Consider the following 22900-nt stretch of genomic DNA (forward strand, 5'->3'; position numbering starts at 1 on the left):
TCCTCCATTTTTTCTAACATCCTTGAGATACAAGATGCTAAAACAGAATGGGTTTTCCAAAGTCTCTCAGGGGGCTTCCATGATTGAGGATGGACATGGGTCTCCTTGGTCCAGGTCCAGTAACTCAGTTATTACACCATGCTGGTGAGAATATTTATGAAAAATAAATCAGATCAATATTTTGACATTATTCTGGCAATGGAGCCTCTATTTTTCCGCAATCCTCTCAACTCAAAAGTGGAAAGGAGTATAAATTGGGAAAAGCCACAAAAGGGCAAACCCTTTCTTGAAAGTTTAGAACCCAACTGAATTGATATAATCCTGGCCATAATCTAAAGCAGAAGCATTCTGAAGAACTGAAACGAGTTACTAGTGAAATCCCTAAAGCTAATCTGTGTACCCACATTTCTAGATCAAAGTTGTACATTGAGAGGAGAGAAATAACATTTCTGGAAATGTAGAAGCTATGGGTATGAGGAAGTAATTTCATATTGTTTATACAATATGAACAATGTTATAGATAGTCCTCGACTTACAACTACAATTGATCCCAAAATTTTTGTTGCTAAGTGAGACAGTTAAGTGAACTTTGCCCCATTTTACAATCTTTCTTGCCACAATTCTTAAGTGAATCACTGCAGTTGATAAATTAGTAACATGGTTAATTGAACCACTCTTCCCTACTGACTTTGCTTGTCAGAAGGTCGCAAAAGGTGACCACATGACTCCAGGACACTGCAACTGTCATAAATGTGAGCCAGTTGCCAAGCGTGCGAATTTTGATCATGTGACGATAGGGATGTTGCAACAAATGTAAGTGTGAAACATGGTCATAAGTCACTTTTTTGTAACTTTTGTAACAGTTCACTAAACGAACTGTTGTAAATCGAGGACTACCTGTATAAAATTGTTATATATAGAAATATATACAATACATTTCTTATGCTTTAACATAAAATGCAGCACTGAACTAAAAGGACATTCAAACTGCTCTGACATATTTATGACTTTTGAGGGACAATCCTCACAGCCCTCATAATTGTCCCTGCCTTCCTGCAGAATTTTACCTGTATTTATCTGAGAGCAATGAGATTTAAACTATAGGACAGCTGTTTTTGTTTTATATAAGCAAAGGGCAGGTGCAGAATGTTTGTTTCTCAGATCTCTAATCTAGATCAAAGGTTATCCTAAGCAAGAGAGCAGCAATTTACAAGGAAGCAAGGGCACGGGATCTTTCTGCAATGAGGATGGGAATACATAAGAATACCTGGGAATATATTTCAGAATTTAGTATTATATAAATGAAAATTGAATCCTAATCTTAAAAACATTCCAGTTTTTTCATATATTTTACAGGATTTTTTTAAGGGTCCTTCAAAATTTCCATTGGACAAAAGTCCAGAGTTAGGGCTGTAGCAGCTTCATACTCTGTGTTATTTAATAAAAAATAAATACTATATTCTGGCATTGAAAGAAACTTACAAATAACCTGAATGTACATTTCAAGACATGCCTGTAACAATCCTCTCCACCATCTATGCGTATACACCAAATTACTACATGAGCATTTGCACATTGGAAGGCATTAATTTGCAGTCATTTTCCAAATACCTTTCACCACGATTGAAAGATAAATCTGGGAGAAAATCTCAAAGCTGGTTGACATATTCAATTCTTGTAATAATAATCACAAATTTCTATACATGCCCTCTAATTCCTTCTTTCAGCAGCCGATTCTTATAACAATGTTTTTCTAGATGGTCTATAACAGCTGGCCTCCATTATCACCTTTCCAGATGCTAAGGATCAAGACGAAAAGTCCAAAATCTGCAGGTAATTTTACAAACTAGAATTAATTACACCTACCTCAGTGACATTATTTATTTAACATTTAGGATACATTTCTTCAAAGTAGTCGATGTGTGGTGGCTGGAGTATGTCGAGAGCGGAGAGTACCTAGGAAATAAGATGGAAGCTGATTTATTACCAAAGCCTCATTTTACAGAAGGAAAAGAAGGAACGAAGGATAAATATCTTCAGTTTTCAACTATATCTTTGATGGTGGGAAGGGTGATATAAACTTTGGAAACCTGAGACAGAAACTCACCAATGGAAAGAGCAACGCTGATTTTTTATCATAGCAGATTCAAGGATTTAATAAGGTCAGTGTTTAGATTCCAAAAAAATAATCATCATCATACAACCGGCTACATTTATTTAGTTATTTATTATACCATCTAATACATTATTTATTATAAGATATTAAATGTGTTATCATGTATTATCAAATATATTATCTAATATAATAAATAATTAAAACTTTTTCAAATGAAATGCTCAGTTGAATGCACAAGATCAAAGACTGCTGAAGCAAAGTAAAAACATATTAGTTAACTTTCAAATAAACCCTCAGAACAATTCAGGTAAAACTCCACATTTATTTGGCTGACTTAATCTGATTGGGCAGGAATACAGTCTACTACCCATGGGTGGATCCTCCATCTCCAGTGCTGGAGAAACTCCACATTTATTTGTTTGTTTGTTTGTTTGTTTGTTTGTTTGTTTGTTTGTTTGTTCGTTCATTCATTCATTCATTCATTCAATCATTCATAAAATTTATTGGCTGCCCTAATTTATTTATTCATTTAACTACCCGTGACAACAAATTAAACATTTCTGTGTTGAAAAAGTATAGGTTACAAGTAATAATGGTCCTTAAAGTAATCTGAAATAAAATGATTTAAAGCTTTAAAAATTAGAACCACCCTTTTGAATTGGTCTCAGAGACACGCTAGGAAACACAGCTGGCATTAATATTTATATCTTATGAGTCAACAAAATAAGCTCCAGAACTGACAGTCTGATCAATGAGTAGGCAATCCGATATTTTGCATCCCTACATGGTAGCATGGACAATAGTATACTGGGACATTTTTTTTAATTTCTGGTATGATACGAGAGTGCCACATAAAACATTAGATACATCCACTCCGTACTGAAAAACCTGAACAGGCGGAATTCATTTCTGAATTTTTTGAATTTCAACTGCTTCACATTCTTTTTATATTATAGCACTAGTGAAAATTAATTAAAATTTGTCATTAGGCAATCATGATAAGATAGACTCAGCTGCTAAAGAAATCTCTGATTGCTGGTTAGACTATGTACAGTATATGAGAGATGGAACATTTTGCTTGATTCCACATCTGGAACAGCGAGCTTTCAATTGTCCTCCTTATTCAGTAAACGGAGGATAGTGCTCACAAAGAGGGCCTAACTATGATGTCATTCCAATTGTCTCTCTCACAATAATCTCTGAATATTGGTGAAATCCTGTATTCAAGTAAATAATAAGTAACTAATTCAGATGGGCTTTTGAACTGATTGTATTTGGAATTCTTGATTATATTTGGAATTCTGAATTCACAACTGGTGCTTACCCTTGTTTTTCAGGCATTCCTGTTCCCTAATAATAACTTGCTGAATTTCAAGTAATGACATCATTACTTTAAAAAGATGTTGTGTTTTGGCAATTGGCACACCTTTTTTTTAAATTAACTATTTCTAGATTTGGGGCAGAAAGATCCAAAATCTTTTTCTTTCTTATGGCTGGGCTTGGTAGAAGGAATAAGAAGTTTCCTAATCAGGAGATTCAGACTGACTGATTGTAACCTACTGTAATCATTTTTTGCTAGGGAATTCACAGAAGGAGTTTTCTGTTGAGTTACAAGCTGGAAGAACAGTTAAGGAAACAGTAGTCTGAAACATATGTAGACTACCAGATTGCCTTTTCAGCATTCCTTCCAAAATGTACATTAAAATATCCCCCTTATTACAAAGTAATAAATAATAAGAACAGTTGTTCTGGCTTAACCTCTCTCTGCAAAGTGGAGGAAATCCTTACAAGGAAAGCATATGCAACAAAGAAAAACTTTTTTTGATTTGGCAGAAATGTGTTTTGATTCCAGTGTCTGCAGTACATATGTTTAATTTCTCAAGACATTGTGTCTTAGTTCTTTAATCACTGCAGCTTTTATATTTCAATTTGTATAATCTGTTTTATTGGGTTGCTTCACCTGTAACTACCTGGTTTTCCACCAGCTGGAGTTTATAGTTGGTTTTGACAGTGTTGCTACCTCTACAAACTATGTCTATTTATGGTAGGCTTTCTTATTGATAGTGCCAGAAAACAGCATAGATTTCATACTTGCAGTGATTGTGTTAGGTGACTGTTATCATGAAAGTGATGACCACCACATGACTGATTAGTTTTAAAAAGAAATGAAATATCCCCTGGCATGAGGTCTGGATGAAATTCCCAAAGAAAGGAGAGAAAATGAGAGAAAGCATAACAATTCAGTAAAATAGGAATAATGAATTCTGGGTGTTTTCCCCCCTTTCATACATACATACATATATTGGTGGTAAAATTGGGGCCAGTCATGTAGTGACCTCTTTTATGACTGCCACGACTTACAACAGTAATTGCCAGGTTCATGGACATTCTCAGTCATCCAGGTCATGGTTGTCCCAAAGGTGATTTTTCAGGAGGCAAAGGGGATAGGACAACTTCACCGCATCAAAGGGACGATGGACAGGGCCATCTACTGTCAAATCTTGGATGAGAACCTCCTTCCCTCAGCCAGGGCATTGAAAATGGGTCGTGGATGGGTATTCAGGCATGACAATGACCAAAAACACACGGCAAGGCAACAAAGGAGTGGTTGAAGAAGAAGCACATTAAGGTCCTGGATTGGCCTAGCCAGTCTCCAGACCTTAATCCCATGGAAAATCTGTGGAGGGAGCTGAAGGTTCGAGCTGCCAAATGTCAGCCTTGAAACCTTAATGACTTGGAGAGGCTCTACAAAGAGGAGTGGGACAAAATCCCTCCTGAGATGTGTGCAAACCTGGTGGCCAACTACAAGAAATGTCTGACTTCTGTGATTGCCAACAAGGGTTTTGCCACCAAGTACTAAGTCATGTTTTGCGAAGGGGTCAAATACTTATTTCACTCATTAAAATGCAAATCAATTTGTAACTTTTTTGAAATGCATTTTGTTGCTGTTGTTCTGTCTCTCACTGTTTAAATAAACCTACCATTAAAATTATAGCCTGATCATTTCTTTGTCACTGGGCAAACGTACAAAATCAGCAGGGGATCAAATATTTTTTCCCCTCACTGTATGCACTTTGGGATGAATACCCTTCAAATGGTGCAGGAGTATGAATGGATTTCCAGAAAACACTGCAGACTACAGGAACAGTTTGCGCTTCGGTTTGAGATGCAGACAACACAGACTCATCCCCAACAGCATGCGTCTGTCTTCAACAATGAAGGCACACGGGGTAAAAAACATCCTGCAGCCAAGAAGGCTCCACACACATTTGCACTACTCAGGTGACCCTGAGGACACAAGTAAACCTCCAAATGGCCTGAACGACTCTCTAAAAGAGTGCAAATGTCCAGCTGTCTGCAAGGAACATAAATCCTTCCATTCCCCACCATCCAGTCACAGCTGAAGAAGCTTCTTGGATGAGAAGTGAAACGTCTTCAAAGAAAAACAAGAAAGTCCAGTTGCCTCCTGAAAAAGCACCTTTGGGACAATTGCTAGGTTCAATTACAATAGGGCCACCTGTATTAATATTTTATTAATATTTTATTTCGGGAGTGGCATGTTGGATAGAACTACTTATTCCATGGTGACACAGTGATTACAATACAGTATTGCAGGCTAACTCTGTCCACAGCCTGGAGTTCGATTGTGACCAGCTCAAGGTTGACTCATCCTCCATCCTTCCAAGGTTGGTAAAATGAGGACCCAGATTGTTGGGGGCAAGATGCTGACTCTATAAACTGCCCAGAGAATTCTGTAAAGCACTATAGGGCAGTATATAATTTTATGTGTTCCTGCTCTTGCTATTTAAGGTTAGCCACTTGACAACCATTCACAAATGAAACTTATAAGTACTTTCCCAATATCTGTTCTTATTCTAAAATGGGCCAACCCAGAACTGTAAGTATTGCATTTATATATTCAGTAACCTTGTCAAAATCCAATTGAGTAAAATCACTAACTATATTTTAGTTATATTTTACAAAGAAAGTTTTTTCCTTATTTAGAATATATCATAGTTGGTTTCTTAAAATGATATTAGGATACTTTGTGATTTTTACCACAAAACAGCTATATAAAATATTATTGAATTATCTTAGCCTTTCTTATAAAAACCCTTAATCTTCCTAGTTTAGAAGAACATAGTAATTTTTTTATTTGCCAAAAATGCACATGATACAAGCATCATGATCCTATCATGTTTCTCAGTCTGCTTGTTTTTTAAATTTTCTGCTTGAACTTATCAGAACTGATAGAGAGGCAGGCAACATTCCAGATTTCTCAAATCCTATTCTTGAAAAATCAACAGACAAGTACAGAGATTGAAAGATAATTGAGTGCTGAATAGAACTTGACCAGAAGGAACTATATTTGTTTCTTTTAAGAAACCAGCATCTTTGAAACTACTGTAGTGTAAAACATTTATTTAACAAAATAGAAAAATATATTCACTGCCAAGTTAAAACCACAAAAGCCAAGTTCTGTAAACTTGTACAGGAAATAAACCAAGACTGGAACAAATGCCTTCTTCAATTCACCATGTTATTCACTGGAGCATCCGCCCTCTTCTTACTAGGGTTGTTATTTATGACTTTTATATTCTCTTTCCTTTAATATGTTAAAGGAATATAATATCAATATAATTAATATTAATTAATTATTCATTATTTAATAGTACTTATGTTAAATATTGTTTACTTCATTACGTATTTAATATTAAATTGTTTAATATTAATTATTAATTAATATTAAAGGAATATAATATTGATATAATTAATATGTTCCTTAAACATATGGAGAATGGTTGCAGGAATTGGATATGCCCAGTTTAGGAAAAAGGAGGACTAGGGATGATATGATAACAGTGTTCCAATAGTTGAAAAGCTGCCACAAAGATGATGGAGGCAAGCTATTCTCCAAAGCACTGAAGGCAAGACAAGAATCAATGGATGGAAAGTAATCAAGGAGAGAAGCAACCTGGCACTAACGAGAAATTTCCTAAGAGTGAGAACAAATCAACCAGTGGAATGGTTTTCCTACAAAAGTTGTAGGTGCCCCATCACTGGAGGCTTTCAAGAAGAGACTGGACAGCTTTTTGAGCAGGGGGTTGGACTAGATGACCTCTAAGATCCCTTCCAACTCTGTTATTCTATGTTCTATGTTCTAATATGTTTAGGGTAACATACATGGGTCATGTCACATTAACTTTTACGATACTCTTATGAGATAGGTTGGATTGAGAACAATCATCCAATGAGTTCCATGCTAAAGTGAGTGACACAGAAGAAGGTTACACCGCAACACTGTAAGTGCAGTTACATCACTCCAATTTATAACTTATAAATTGTACTTGTGTGTTGATTTTTCAAGAACAGGATTTGAGTAATCTAGAACGTTGCCTGCCTCTCTATCAGTTCTGATAAATTGATGCAGAAATCACAAATGATACTGTGACAACAGTGCTGGTTAAAGGAGGAAACAACATGATTCCGGAATTGTCAAATGTTCTTTAGGAAGCCTGAGTAGTAGCTACATTAGCATTTAATCTATATTGTCCTGTTGTCACACAGAGAAAGAACTGGATTTTTATGCACACAAGTTCTACATAAAAGAGAAAAGAAATGTAATCCATATATAGCCCTCATTTTTTTTTAAAAAAAAGAAAAACTTTTGTGCTGCTAACAGAGTTCATTTAATATACAATTACACTGATTTTGAAACCTTAGTAAGCCAAAGCTTATAGTAATAACTTTAGAACTATAATAAAAAAAATGTAACTCTGTTAAATGTTAAGGCCAGATAACCTCTAGCATCCTGTTTTCTTTTTATGGTTTTACTCTGAGACCAACTTCAAAGAATGATCCTCAGGCAAACGTCAAAACTGACATGCATCTGCAATGTTTAGAATCTGATCATTTCAAACCATCGCTAATCAGAGACAGAGATGGGAGGTTGTGAATACAAATACACATTTAAGCTATCTTTTTCATTCTTCATGACAATGTTTGCATAGTTAGTATTCAAAGTTGTTTTCATCAGTTGTTTATACATTCTCCAGAGCCATTAACATACCAGTACATCAGGTTTCTGGAGTCCAAATATGACTATAAATTAACAGCAATGAAGAAAATGAGTTATGCCAGTTTTTTTAATAATACACATGGCATGATTGTCTTAATTCTGCTCCAAATTTCAGTGAGGAACAATCTGAATCAGCTTTAAAGAAACAAAGAAAGTACAACGCATTGTATTTGGAATTATTTCTTTCTTGGATTTGTTGCAGAAAATATTGCCATTAATAAGACTTAAAAGTTCACATACATTCTTAGTTCTTATAAAATTAATGGAATTAATTAATAGAATTAGTTATCTGTAATGCTAAAGCTGCAGGATAAAGCTTCCTTTAGACCTCTTTTGAGTTTATAGCTTAAGTCAGACCTGAACTAGCCTTCCTGTCTCAGTTCTCACAATTTGAAAAGCTGTACTGGAGGTATATCAACTCTTTACTGTTCACCTCAAAAAGACTTAATCCTAGCTTTCAAATTAAATACTTGCACAGGATCATACTTTTAGATTTGGCAAATGTTTTGCCAAAAAGGGAAAAAAGGGGAAGGGATTAGGTTATAAGCTATCACAATTTTATGCTGGGGGAATTCTGGAATGAACAACTTGAATTTCATCTTTGGGATGAAATCTGCTTGATTCTTAATCTACTCTGATTTAGATGCCTGAAGGATGTCTGCATTACATCACATCAGCCCCCTTCTTTTTTTTTAGCTTTTCTTAGTTACATTGTTTACCCTCCCTTAACACTATTTGTGTTTTGTCATTAAACTAAATTACAATCTGGCATTATGAATAGCCACATTATTGCTCTACCTGCCATGAGGTGTATTAGGAGATAAAGGCTGATGTCTTGTTTGATTAATTGATTCTGCCAAAGCCTCTTGATCCAGAATTGTATCTTAACTATAATTAGTTTAAGCAAAAACAAATTCAGTATTTATGTGTATTTATTTAATCAATTTGTATAGCTGCTCATCTCAAACCAGTGACTTTGGGTGGTGAACAATCATAAAAACAGTTAAAACATGATACAAAAAAGAAATTAAATACGAATGGCTGCCAAGCGATATTATAATCCAACAGTATCAATATAACCAGGAAATGGAGCCCTTCACATAATCAGGACCCTAGACCCAAGCACACAGCCAGGTCTTCAGTGCCTTCCAAAAGATTAGCAGAATTGGGTCCATCTTAATCTCTGGAGGGAGAATGTCCCAGAAGGTGGGGTTATGGCAGAGAAGGCACACCTCCAGGTGCCCACCAGCCAAAATTCTTTGACTGATGGGATCTACAACATGCCCATCCTGCTGGACCAGGCTGGATATGTAGAAAGAGCTTGGAGAAGATGGTCTTTCAAGTAATCCAGTCCCAAGCCATGAAGTGCTTTAAAGCTTCAGCAGCTTGCATTGCACCCGAAAACAGACTGGCAACCAATGTAGCCCCCAAGCAGTGGTATCACATGTGATGAATAGCTAACACCATTTATAATCCATACAGCTGAAGCTTCTGAATGTTCCTCAAGACCAGCCCCATGTAGACCATGTAGCAGTAGTCCAAGAGGGAGGTCATGAAGGCATGAGTGACGACAGTGAGAAGAACCTCTCGGTTCAGAAATGGGTGCAACTGGCACACAAACTGAAGGTGTGCAAAGGGCCTCTTAGCCATGGTTACCACCTGCTTTTCCAGCAGGAGACCTGAATCCAAGAGGACACCCGGATTTTGCATCAGATCCATCTGAGACAGTGCTTCCCCCATCCAGGAACAGAAGCAGAAAAATCTTAGTATTGGAAGGCCCAAGCACCCAAAGTCATCAGTCTTGCTTGGGTTGAGCCTAAGCTCATTGTGCCCTATTCAGACCCCTGGTCCCCAGGGCTGGTCACAAGGATATCCACAGTATCATTCAGGCAACCCAGGGTGGAAATGTAAAGCTGGGTTTTTCATCGGCATATTAATGATGCCTCATCCCAAACTGTCAGATCACCTTACTCAGTGGCCATATGTAGATGTTAAATTAAAAGGAAGAGAGAGCTGAGTTGGAACCTCTAGTAGCCCACAAACTAGGGGCCGTGGGCTGGATCTCTGTCTTCTTTGTCAGCACTGACTGGAACTGATGCCAGAAGGAAGGAAGAGAACCAGCATAATATTGTGCCTCCTATCCCCAACTCCTGAAGCTGGTCCTGAAGAATCAATGGTATTGAGGGCTGCTGAGAGGTCAAAAAGAGCAAGGATGGATGCACTACCCCCATCCCGTTCCCAACAGAGATCACCCAAGAATGTGAACAATGCTGTTTCAGTCCCAAATCTTGGCCGGAACCCAGACTGAAAAGGTCCAGTTAATTCAGTTTATCCAAGGCCCTTTGAAGCTGCCATGTGACCATTTTCTCTACAAACCTTCCCTAAAAAGGGAAGGTTGGAAACTTGGATGAAACCTGCTGAGATTAGCGGAGTTGAGTGATGGCCCCTTGAGGAGGGGGCACATCGCCACCTTCTTAAGAGCTAACAGGACCACCCTTTCTTAAAGAGGAATTAAATTAAACTCAATCACACATACATCTATAATCAAGCTATAGTCTCAGCTTGAAGCTTGTTTGAAACTAACTTCACTTAATATTTTTAGTCTATCCAGACACATGACAAACTGTGGTTAATTTGAAGCAGAAATGAAAGCTTTCAAAATTCTTTGGGATGCTTGGGAAGAGGAAGGGAAGATGAGCACATGAGGTTCACTGCAGTTCATTCCTTTCACGCCCAAAGAATAAGCTATGGCTTAGCCTTAGGGCAACATGCAAACACACAATTGATTCTTTACTGTCCTAGAAAGAAAAGGAATCAGCTCAGATATAATGTGTCATTTTTATACATTTCCTTGGGGAATTGGCTGTTTATCTTAAGGGAACGGGTGTTATTGCAACATACAAAGCTGATTCAACTGGTTTTAGATTTAGATTTTAGATGTCTCCATAGTTCTAAAAAAAGTTTTGTTTTCACTGATAACAGGTGTTAATTTATTCAGAAATTGTCCGTCTTTCTAATGCCTACGAATATTCGTAACATTTTAGAGTAACCTCTGGTTAGAATGCCCCAAAAATATAATGAAAATATATGAACCACTCACATTGTCATGCTTAAAAAAACACAACATCTTCAATTCACGGAAGACCCTTTTGCAAGAGACCAGATTTTGGAAGACGTTGGGCATCTTTTTGAGTGCAACCCTCTTTCCATCTCGTGGATCTGTTACTGACCTATAGGAAAATAAGAATAAATATAAATTTTACTTTAAGCAACTTACGTCCTTACAAAGAGAAAAGACAGATGAAAGCATTTCCTAAATAAATCCATACATTAAGAGGCAGACAAAACTCCTGAATTGAGTCTCACTGCTTTTTATTGCTTCCATTAAAAGAATTCCAATTGCGCTTCGGATATGTCACTAACCTACATGTTATTTAGCTACATAATTTCTGTATACTCAGATCCTTCAATCATGTGTTAATAAAACACTTTGCCTCCATGTCCAATGTTCTTTTTTCTCCCATTAATAAATGGCAGTATCTGATACATACTGTATTGGTCCTGGGATGCTTCCCCAGTGAATCCATTTTCCTCAATGAATATTTTTTGCTGGAAACAGGAGGTAAACACCAGTTTCTGGCAAAAAAAAACATGTTGTAGATTGCAGTCATGTGACCTCTGGGATGTTGCGAACAGCGGTAAATACAGGCTGGTTTCCAAGTGCCCAAAGTGTGATCACCTGACTGTGGGAGGACAGAATTGCGAATATGGATCATAGGTAGCCCTGGGGAGTTGTGTGGTAGTAGTCACTAAGCGACTTGTTGTAAGTTGGACTATCTGTACATAGCTTTGGATTACTGGGGAACAGGATAGGAAGACACATATGAAGAACGGCTGCAGGATTTGGGTCTGGCTAGTCTAAAGAAAAGAAGGACTAGGGGGGACGTGAGAGCAGTATTCCAGCATTTGAGAGGCTGCCACAAAGATGAAGGGGGTCATCTTATTTTCCAAAGCACCAGAAGGCAGGACAAGAGACAATGGATGGAAACTAATCAAGGAGAGAAGAAACCTGGAATTAAGGAAAAACTTCCTAATAGTGAGGAATTAACTAGCGGAACAGCTTGCCATGGGAAGTTGTGGGTACTTCATCACAGAAGAGACTGGATGGTCACTTGACCTGAAATAGTATAGGGTCTCCTGCTTGAGCAGGGTGTTGGGACTAGAAGACCTCCAAAGTCCCTTCCAGCTCTATTCTGATTGAACATCTCATGTATCATGGTATTTCCTGATACTCAGCCTCCTCTGCTGTAAAAATTGTTGAATTTTACTATCTAAGAATGTCAACATTGGAAAATGATAACAGATGTTGCTGCTTAATCTGATGACATAGACCAGTGGTGGAGAATCTATGGCACGGGTGCCAGAGGCGGCACTCAGAGCCCTCTCTGTGGGCACGCGCGCCATCGCCCCAGTCCTAGGCCTTCAGCTGGATTTTATAAAACCTTTTCGCTTTAGGCCTCTGCTGCCATATGCAAAAAAAAAAAGGTTCAATCAATCAATCAATTTCAACTTCTTGCGGAAAAAAAAAAGATCTTGCAAAGTTGGAATTGATTGATTGAACTTTTTAGTCCCACCCAGTTTGCCGTTACCACTGCAGCCACGCCCATCCAATGGGCCACACCCACCCAATGGGCCATGCCCACCCAATGGCCGCACCCACCTGGCACCCGACGATGCAGAAATGGGTTTGGGGTTGCAGTTTGGGCACTCGTCTCTAAAAGGTTCGCCATCACTGACATAGACATATCTCTCTGGTTATCCAAGACCCATATAAAATAGCCATGGAACATTGAAACAGACTATCTTTACTAGAACATAAGAAACTACCTCATACTAAAGCTAAATTTGTTGGTCTACCAGGTCTCAATACTTTTAAAAATATTGTTTGTTTTAAAATAAACAAATAATTAAAAAACATAAAAATACAGGTCTGTATTAAATAATGATTATACAGTGAAGAAGAAGAAAAACCCAATTATATACATAAATTAGCGGAGCACAAAAAACCCTAACAGAAAAATCTATACAATAAAACGACAGATAATAGCGTATGAAAGACCCTATATAAAATTAAGCTTATCAATTGTTAAGCTTAGCATTACATCTAGACTATACAGCAACATGCTATGCCGCATTCTTCATTCATCCAGAATATTATATTTTTTTAAAAAAAATCTGTGTTGTAAAAAAAGATAAAATTCATATTCAAGATCCATTTCTTTAAATCACAAGGGGGATTTTCTTTGCATAATGTAGATTTATCCTCTTTGCCAAACCCAGGTAGAGTGAAAGTCCTTCATGAAATGACAAAGGATATCAGGTTTCAGTACCATTTATGCTGCCAGCAATTAGCTGTTCCAACTTTCAAACAGAAGTTTTTCTTAACCCTCCCTTAACTGAATCCCTCCCTGGATTGAACCCAGACCTAATGCATAATGCATGTTCTAACAGGAAAAAGAAGGAAAAAAATTAATAGTACTTCAAAAATATCATTTCCAAAACAAGGATAAGGTTAAGCTTTTATCAGCAAGCATACTGCTTTACATATAGATTCCCTAACTCAGGGGTAGGCAACCTTGGCTCTTTTATGACTCGTGGACTTCAACTCCCAGAATTCCTGAGCCAGCCATGCTGAGGAGAAAGGGAGAGGTTTCCATGCTGAGCCATGACGGCTCAGGAATTCTGGGAGTTGAAGTCCAGGAGTCATAAAAGAGCCAAGGTTGCCTACCACTGCCCTAACTAAAAGTCTTCATGTCCAAATTGTACTCAGGATGACTTCAAAAATATAGGTAGTCCTCACTTACATCCATTCATTTAGTGACCAGGTGAAGTTACAATGGCAGTGAAAAAATGACTTATGACCATTTTTCATACTTATGACTGTTGCAGTGTCCCGGGGTCATGTGATCACCTTTTGTGACCTTCTGACAAGCAAAGTCAGTGGGGAAGCCAGATTCACTTAAGAACCGTGTGACTAGCTAACAACTGCAGTGATTCACTTAGCAACTGTGGCAAGAAAGATCATAAAATGAGGCAAAACTCATTTAACAACAGTCTTGCTTAACAGTGGAATTTTGGGGCTCAATTGTGGTCATAAGTTGAGGACTACCTGTAGGACTGCGAACTCTACTGTGGTACATAAACATTTGATTATTTTATTCTAAAAACTGAGCAACAGCCTCCCTGAAACTATCAGAACTATTTCTTCATTAATTTAAATTGTTGTACAGAATGTATAGTACAACGTAATAGTTTCTGAAAACTTAAAAAATTCCACCACAAATGATATCTCAGTCATTGAAGAACGAATATATGTAGTTTCTCAGCGTGGAGTAATTTTTCCTCCTGTAAATAAACTTATCGTTATCTGTAAAGTCTGTTAGAATAACTCACTATATGCCGGTCACTGAGTATTGCTTAGCACAGTGGTGGCGAACCTATGGCACGGGTGCCAGAGGCGGCACTCAGAGCCCTCTCTGTGGGCATACGCGCCGTCGCCCCAGTCCTAGGCCTTCAGCTGGGTTTTATAAAACCTTTTCACTTTAGGCCTCCACCGCTATGTGCAAAAAAAAAAAAGGTTCAGTCAATCAATTTGAACTTCTCACGGGAAAAAAAGATCTTGCAAAGTTGGAATTGATTGATTGAACTTTTTAGTCCCACCCAGTCTGCCGTTACCACCACAGCCACGTCCACCCAATGGGCCACACCCACCCAATGGACCACGCCCACCCGGCACTCGATGATGCATAAGTGGGTTTTGGGTTACAGTTTGGGCACTCGGTCTCTAAAAGGTTCGCCATCACTGGCTTAGCATTAAACATTTATTTTTTTAAAAGTTACTCTTGTTAAGTTCTATCTTGTCTTTTCAGAGCTTGGAAAAGCATAAAAGCAAAAAACAAATACGGTTCAACCCATGGATGAAATACATCAAAATATTGGCCTGCAATTTGTCTATTAAAACACCACTCAGAAAGCCAAATTTCACTTAATTATTCATACAAAGGCCAGCCTTGCTAGCTCCTGGCAATTCAACCCCAATGAAAGTGAATGGCAGTGTGGTAATTTCACAGCATGTTGAGTTTGTTCTCTCTTAACTGGGGGGCAACAGCTGCTTTAGTTCAGCACAAATAGTACCAGAAATCAGAGATAAGTGCTGAAGACTGTTACACAGGAATGCTTTCCTTTCCTTTGTTGATGAAAAGGCTGGCTGTGCTGAACTCTTCAGCTTGTTGTCTCCCCCCCCCCATCTGTATGAGCTAATGAGTTACAGCTGGTAAAGATAACAGCTAGGTTTGACTGTAGGTTCCAATGCCTCATTTTTAAAAGAGATAATTCTAACATATTTGAACAAAACCAGTTTTTTTTTAAAAAGAGTTAAAATCTACTCTATGAGGCAAACCATATCCGTACCAAGATCCTTGTTGCAGGCTTTTGGGGGAGATGTGAATTAATAGGACAATTATTTTTGACTTTGCTTAGTACATATGTGCATGAAAAATTAATTTGTGCAGAGCCCAAGGGACAAAAAAGCAACATGATACTTGAAAATGCTAATTGGCTTACTCTGGGTACCAGCTTTTGTAGGCAACTGGCTGCATCATCAGATGTTTCCTAAATCTGACCAAACACACAATGTCCTGTGGAAGTTCAGGTTACATGACTATTTATATATCTTCAATTAGCATTTTATAGACTGAGATCAAAGAGTCTAAGCCCACTCCTAGCAGAGTTTGTACTGAGAGTGAAAACAATTAAAGGGAAAAGGGGAAATTATATGGGCCACATTTATTTACACCGAGAAGTCACCCCAAATGTGAAAACGTATTTGACAAAATGGAATCTTGATTTATTTACTGAATTTGAATTAAGGGTAAGATTATGAGAGGGAAAATTTTCACTGTATATTATCTTTACCCTCTATGCATCCTTTTATATCCCTCTTTCATGTCCCCACTTAATCAATGTCAAAACAATGAAGACCCAACTGTCAAAGCCTTTCTTCATCAGAGATACGGGTCCCTTAACATTTTGGTTGCTCTATTTTGCATCTTTTCTAGCACTATAACATAGTACTTTAAGGGTGAAGGTTCGTTCTCTGAGCTTGTGGGTTGCTTTCCGAACGTTTCATTACCAGGCTAGGTAACATCTTCAGAGGAGTTTAAGGGATGTTGAACTCCGCTGAAGATGTTACCTAATCGGGTAATGAAATGTTCGGAAATCAACCCATAAGCTCGGAGAACGAACCTCCCCCCCCAACCTACACCCGAGCTACAGATATCCGCCACTATTGCATAGTACTTTAAAATGTGGCCAGAATTATACACAGTGATAGAATTGTGCCATAGATTTGTATAATGTTATTATTACTGTCTCTGTTGTTAGTATTATATTAGCAGTTCTATTTTCAAATCCCTCCATAAAGATTTTCCTTTCTTACAGCAGCTGCATAATGCACTAGGACTTCAAAGACCCCTCTCCTAGTCAATCACTGCCAAATCCAGATCCTATACACAACTTTGGTAGGGGAATGCACGGGGAGCGGAGGGAGGAAGGGGGTACCTAACTAGCAGGCAGTTTAGCAGAACATCCCTGGCAATCAGTGACATTGTGGATGTCATAGTAGATTGCCTTCTCATCCAATTCAGATCCTATTTAAACGTGTAGCCTGCATTTATTGTGAATATGATTCAGTTTGCTCTTATTTGAATTGCCATAGGTTCACTTCTGGATAGTATATGCAGAAACAGGAGAGCAAGCATGTTTGTTTTACTTGCATAGGAATATTTATAGAATATTTATTTATAGAATAAAGATAAAGACTTATTCCCATACCTGTATAGGAGTAAGTCTTTATCTCTGTAATTATGGAATAGTTACAAAAATCAATTGTCCTAATTTTATCAGACTCCAGTCCATCTTGTTCCCACTTCTTAATTTCTAGACATTTTTCCTATTTTCCTATTTATTCATAGAGTGTTTAAATATATTGCTTTGCATACAATAATTTTCCTCCCTGTCCCAGCTATATCAATCTGATTTCCTCCCTGCACATTTTTTTTTGTAGTTGTGTTTGCTGGATTATTCCCTCCACCTCTGTCAAACTGCTTACTTTCTATTCTTTGCTATTTTAACGGCAGTTTTTCTTTTAATCATAATATTTGTAACTACCTTTTTTCTACTTACTAATTCCCCGATATTCCAGCAGCTCTTACCTGTGTTTCATTGTCTTCTTCCCTTGGCTTTCTACTCATAACCAAAATTGTAGTGTCCAAACACACGCACACACCCACACACCCAGCAGTTCCCACAATAAGCTTCTGTCTGAGCTCTGTTTATCACTTAAATGGCTAGCAGGGAGGCACAGAAAGATCAGAGATTTAAGTAGACTGGTTGCTTTATCCGGAGAGGTCAAGATAATTTTGCATAATTTATTCTTGATAAATCCATGCTGATTCCTGCCATGTAAATGTTATTATTTTCTAAATCAGTGGCCCCCAAACTCTTGGGCACCAGGGACCAGTTTCGTGGAGGGAGATTTTGCCGCGGACCGGAGGGAGTGTGGTTTTGTGTGCTGCCTGCATCCTGTGGATGGGGCTTTGCTTGTTTGGGTGGCCCAGTTTCTGGTATGCCACGAACTGGTGCCAGTTCACGGACTGGGGGTTGGGGACCCCTGTTCTAAATATTCCCAGGTTGCTTAATAATGGTTCAGAGTTATGCCCAGCACTGAGATCAAGCTAAATGTAGTTAGCCTGGACCTCTTCTTTCTCCCATTTTTGAAGATAGTTGTCATTCAATCTTATGTACCATGCTCGTTCTCCATGATTCCTCCAGGTTCATCACCAAAAGAGACCCCAAGATGTCCCAAAGATGCTTTTTCAAAAGGCAACTGGACTTTATTTTTCCTTGAAGACATTTTGCTTCTCATCCAAGAAGCTTCTTCAGTTCTTTCAAGCAAAGTCAATGAAGTAAGCCAGATTCGCTTAACGACTGCATGATTCACTTAACAACTGCAGTAATTCACTTAGCTGTAGCAAAAAGTCCTAAAATGGGGCACAACTCATTTAACTGCCTTGCTTAGCAACAGAAATTTTGGGCTCAGTTGTGGCTGTAAGTTGAGGACTACCTGTAGTCTTCAGACAACACAATGGCCAGATTCTTGAGCAGGTTTGGTTTTGTGTGTCTTCTATTAGTTCTGACCATGTGCAACTCAAGACAATCTTGGCAGACTGCCACCCCTGGTATATGGTTCTTAGCAAGTTTCGACATCTGTTTTGCTAAACTGAACAGAAACTACCTGACCTTGGCTGAACTTGTAATTAAAAATTCAATGACTTGACCGTGTGACTCCACAGATCATAGAATTGCAGGATTGGAAGAGGCCATTTAGGACACAAAGTGCAGGATGCAAATTAAAGCATCCATGACAGATGGCTGTTTAATCCTTGCTTGAATATATACAGGGAATTGGAGCCCATTGCGTCTGTTTGATGGGTTCCAGTGTCAAAATTATTTTTTGCAACATTCAGTTGGAATCTTCTTTTCTTGTAACTTTAATCTTGCATTTTGTGACCCCCAGCCCCCATTAAACAACAGAGAAAAGGTCCTGACCTTTTCCAGTATAATATTCTTTCAAGCATTTGAAGGATACTATCATAAACTTCTATGTCTTTTTTCCCCCAGAGCTAAACATACCCAGTTCCTTCATCTTTCAGTCCCCAGATCATATGCACTCCTATTTCAGAAGTTCTCCCAGTTTGATCTTTTCTAAAATGAGGTGCCCCAAACGGAACACAGAGGGTTTTAACAAAGTAGAATGGAACTATTATGTAAAAATAACATCTTTTCACTTGAATGCCTAAATAATGCCTAAATAAGCAATCCAAGATTAATCTCCATTGTGCAAAAGCACACAAGAAAATGGAATGGAATGGAATGGAATAGAATAGAATAGAATAGAATAGAATAGAATAGAATAGAATAGAATAGAAGGGAACTTGGAGGTCTTCTAGTCCAGCCCCCTGCTCAAGCAGGAGAACCTATACCATCTCAGACAAGTGACTGTCTAGTCCAGACATGTCAAACTCGCGATGTCATGTGACATCGTGAGACGTATTGGGACTGTTTTGCCATTGCCGGCAATGGGGTGGGTGTGGCTTCCGATGACATGTCCGACCCGCGGGCCGGCAATTTAGCTCTAGTCTCTTCTTAAAAACCTCCAGTGATGGGAGCGCCCACGATTTCTGAAGGCAAGCTGTTCCACTGGTTAATTGTCCTCACTGTCAGGAAGTTTCTCCTTAATTCCAGGTTGCTTCTCTCTTTGATCAGTTTCCAACCATTGTTTCTCTCTCTCTCTTTTTAAAGGTTTTAAATTGATTTTTTTCCATACATTCAATAGTATTTATTCAACAAACGTGCTCTCTGAGTTTACATATACATATTTAGTTCCTAATCCTTTATTCTTTCCTCTAGCCATCAATAAAATAAGTCCCACGTTTGATAATATTCCATTTCTTCTTTTTCTTTCAGTCTCAGAGTCAGTCTATCCATCTCTGTGCATTCTAATATTTTTTTAATTATTTCTTCATCTGATGGTATTCCTTCATTTTTCCAATATTGGGCAAATATAATTCGTGCCACTGTTGTAACATGCAAAATCAAATATATGCTTTGTTTACCAGTCTTTTCTGGCATTATACCTAATAAAAAAAAGTTCAGATTTAAAATCTATGTGTTCTCCCAACATCTTTTCTAGCCAGGCATGTATCTTTTTCCAGTAGCTCTTCCAATCATTGTTTCTCATCCTTCCCTCTGGTCCTTTGGCAAATAACGTGACCCCCTCTTTTTTGTGGCAGCCCCTCAAGTACTGGAATACTGCTATCATGTTCCCTTATTTCTTCTATTCTTTAGACTAGCCAAACCCAAGTCCCGCAGCTGTTCTTCATATGTTTTAGTCTCCAGGCCTTTGATCATCTTAGTTGCTCTTCTCTGAATTTTTTCCAAACTCTCAACATCTTTTTTGTGATATGGTGACCAAAATTGGCTGCAGTATTCCAGGTGTGGTCTCACCAGGGTTTTATAAAGCAGTACTAATACTTCACATGATCTTGATTCTATGCCTGTATTTATGCAACCCAGGATTGTATTAGCTTTTTTGGCTGCTGCTGCATACTGCTGGCTCATAGTCAAGTGATCGTCCACTAAGACTCCAAGGTCCCTCTCACAGTTACTGTTTTTGAGCCAGGTATGCTTCCTACATAGATCAAAATCGGGCATCTGATCATTCTTACATTTCCAACATTTGACTTTTTAAGGAGAACACAGAGTTGAAAATATATCCTTTTGTAAAAGGACACATATTATCTGTTGTCTGTTTGGTGAATCTATTATTATACAATGACTACCTGTATAATGATGTGTTTCAAGCAAGCATGTCTTAGAAAACAAGGAAATATTCATGCTGTTACCTCTAACAAACTTGATTGCCAGATTTTAAAAAAGAAAAAGATTAATCAACTGATGTTAAAAGCCATGTTAAGTAACACTGAATCAAAACTGGCAATTTAGTGTAATTCATCAGAAATTGCTAACTCTAATTGAACCATTAGCCAGAAACTATTAATATACTTCAATACAAATGAAATAACACTTTGCAACAACATGGGACAATTACTGAACAAAGTCCATGTCACTTCCAAGAAACAAGCACATATTTGAGAATAGCAATTTCCCTTTCCCTTTCAATATAAGCAGTGCCCTCACAAGTGGCTAGGAGAATTTTTATTGCTATATTTCCCTCTATTATAAGGCTGGAAAAGAAACTCTATTCATATCTGCCCATTAGTAACAAAGGATGCTATAACCAAATAAAACTAAGCAAAGCTGCTTCAATAGGACCTTGGTTTCTTGGAATATCTGACAGTTCTTGATNCCTCCAGGGCCTGCTGCAGATCGCTCAGCAGCGCCATGGCAGCCACGCCCTCTGCCCGCGCCCCACATCAACTGTGAACGATGGGGCATGAGGGCAGAGTCTTGTCTACTCTGTCTGGCTGCCATGTCCTTGGCTGCACTGCTCCACGTGGGCCACGCTTGGGGGCGACTCTCCTCCACGGGGGCTGCTGGTGAGGTGGGGGTCATGGGGAGGCAAGGCTGGGGCAACGGCATGTGTGCCCACAGAGAGGGCTCCGAGTGCCGCCTCTGGCACCCATGCCATAGGTTCGCCACCACTGATATATAGTGTTCATGTGATGGTAACAGTTTCCATATTTTCAGCACACTTCATTTCATGTATCAGAGAGGAAAGTGTAAGTACAGTTGACAGGATAGGTACCTTATTTTGAGTTTCCCTAAGTGCACGCACACACACACACACACACACACACACACACTTACAGGGAAACTCAAAATAAGATACCCATCCTGTCAACTGTACTTACACTTTCCTCCCTGATACATGAAATGAAGTGTGCTGAAAATAGGGAAACTGTTACCATCACGTGAACACTAATAACCAGCTTGTCCACCAGATGATACTTTTCATGACAGAATAATGCAGGAAGGGTAGCAGCCCAACACTTGATATCATTTGGTGTTCTTATTCCCCTATCTGGACCTCTGCAACTTCCTTATGGTTCTCTAATATCTTACAGCAGTGGTGGCGAACCTATGGCACGGGTGCCAGAGGCGGCACTCGGAGCCCTCTCTGTGGGCACACGTGCTGTTGCCCCAGCCTTGCCTCCCCCCGTGACCCCTTCCTCACTAGTAGCCCTCCTGGAGAAGAGTCACCCCTGAGCGTGGCCCACGCGGAGCAGTGCAGCCAAGGACATGGCAGCCAGGCAGCGTAGACAAGACTCTGCCCTCATGCCCCATCGTGCACAGTTGATGCTACGGGGCGCGGGCAGAGGGCGTGGCTGCCATGGCACTGCTGGGCGATCTGCGGCGGGCCCTGAAGGCGATGAGTGGCCCTGCGGGCAGGCGGGGTGGGGACGGAGCAGGGGCGGGGCAGGGGTGGAGCGGGGGTGGGTCCAGTTTTTGGGCACTCGGTCTCCAAAAGGTTCGCCATCAGTGTCCTACAGCATATGCAACATTAAATCAAGTGTGGAGAATGAAAAAGTAAGGTAGCTGAACCAAAAGTGCTTTTTCAAAAGGCAACTGGACTTTGTGTTTTTTTTCTTGAAGACGTTTAGTTTCTCAGCCAAGAAGCTTCTTCAGCTTTAGCCTGGATGACTGAGAATATCCACAGACATAAGGTAGCTGAAGCTATTGGAGATAAAACCAGTTCATATGCCTAATCAAAAACTTGGCAGACCGGGTCCAACATTACATGTTACTCTGTTCACAGTGAATCCATGACGTACTGTATACTATTAAATTTAAAGTAAGACCCAAGGTCTGTTTAACAGATTTAGAAACAATTAAAACAGTACCACTTGTACAGAGACGGAATGGGAAAAAAATCAATACTGGTTCTATATTAGGCAGCAGATGTAAGAAAAAATGGTCCTGTTGAAGGTTAAATGACAAAATGGTCAAAATATTAGCTGGGTTGGTGGTGGAGCTTCTCAGTCTTCTGGAGGGTTTTAATCTGCCTTCTCGGGAAGGATTCTGAAATGGTTCAGGAGTTTTTGGCCATCATGGGCTTGATCCAA

General features: G+C 38.9%; 1 protein-coding gene across 1 annotated transcript in view; it reads right to left on the reverse strand.

The window, feature by feature from the left end:
- NLK (nemo like kinase) overlaps nucleotides 1-22900 on the reverse strand; it is a 132843-nt gene that overhangs the window by 48743 nt on the left and 61200 nt on the right. The window contains exons 4-5 of the mRNA XM_015827290.1: nucleotides 11296-11425; nucleotides 1901-1956 (exon numbers count right to left, since the gene is read on the reverse strand). Coding sequence (XP_015682776.1) covers nucleotides 1901-1956; nucleotides 11296-11425 — 186 coding nt within the window. The remainder of the gene's footprint in view (nucleotides 1-1900; nucleotides 1957-11295; nucleotides 11426-22900) is intronic.

The sequence above is a fragment of the Protobothrops mucrosquamatus genome, unplaced genomic scaffold (assembly GCF_001527695.2).
Source record: "Protobothrops mucrosquamatus isolate PMUCROS unplaced genomic scaffold, P.Mucros_1.0 scaffold3593, whole genome shotgun sequence".
NCBI lineage: Eukaryota > Metazoa > Chordata > Lepidosauria > Squamata > Viperidae > Protobothrops > Protobothrops mucrosquamatus.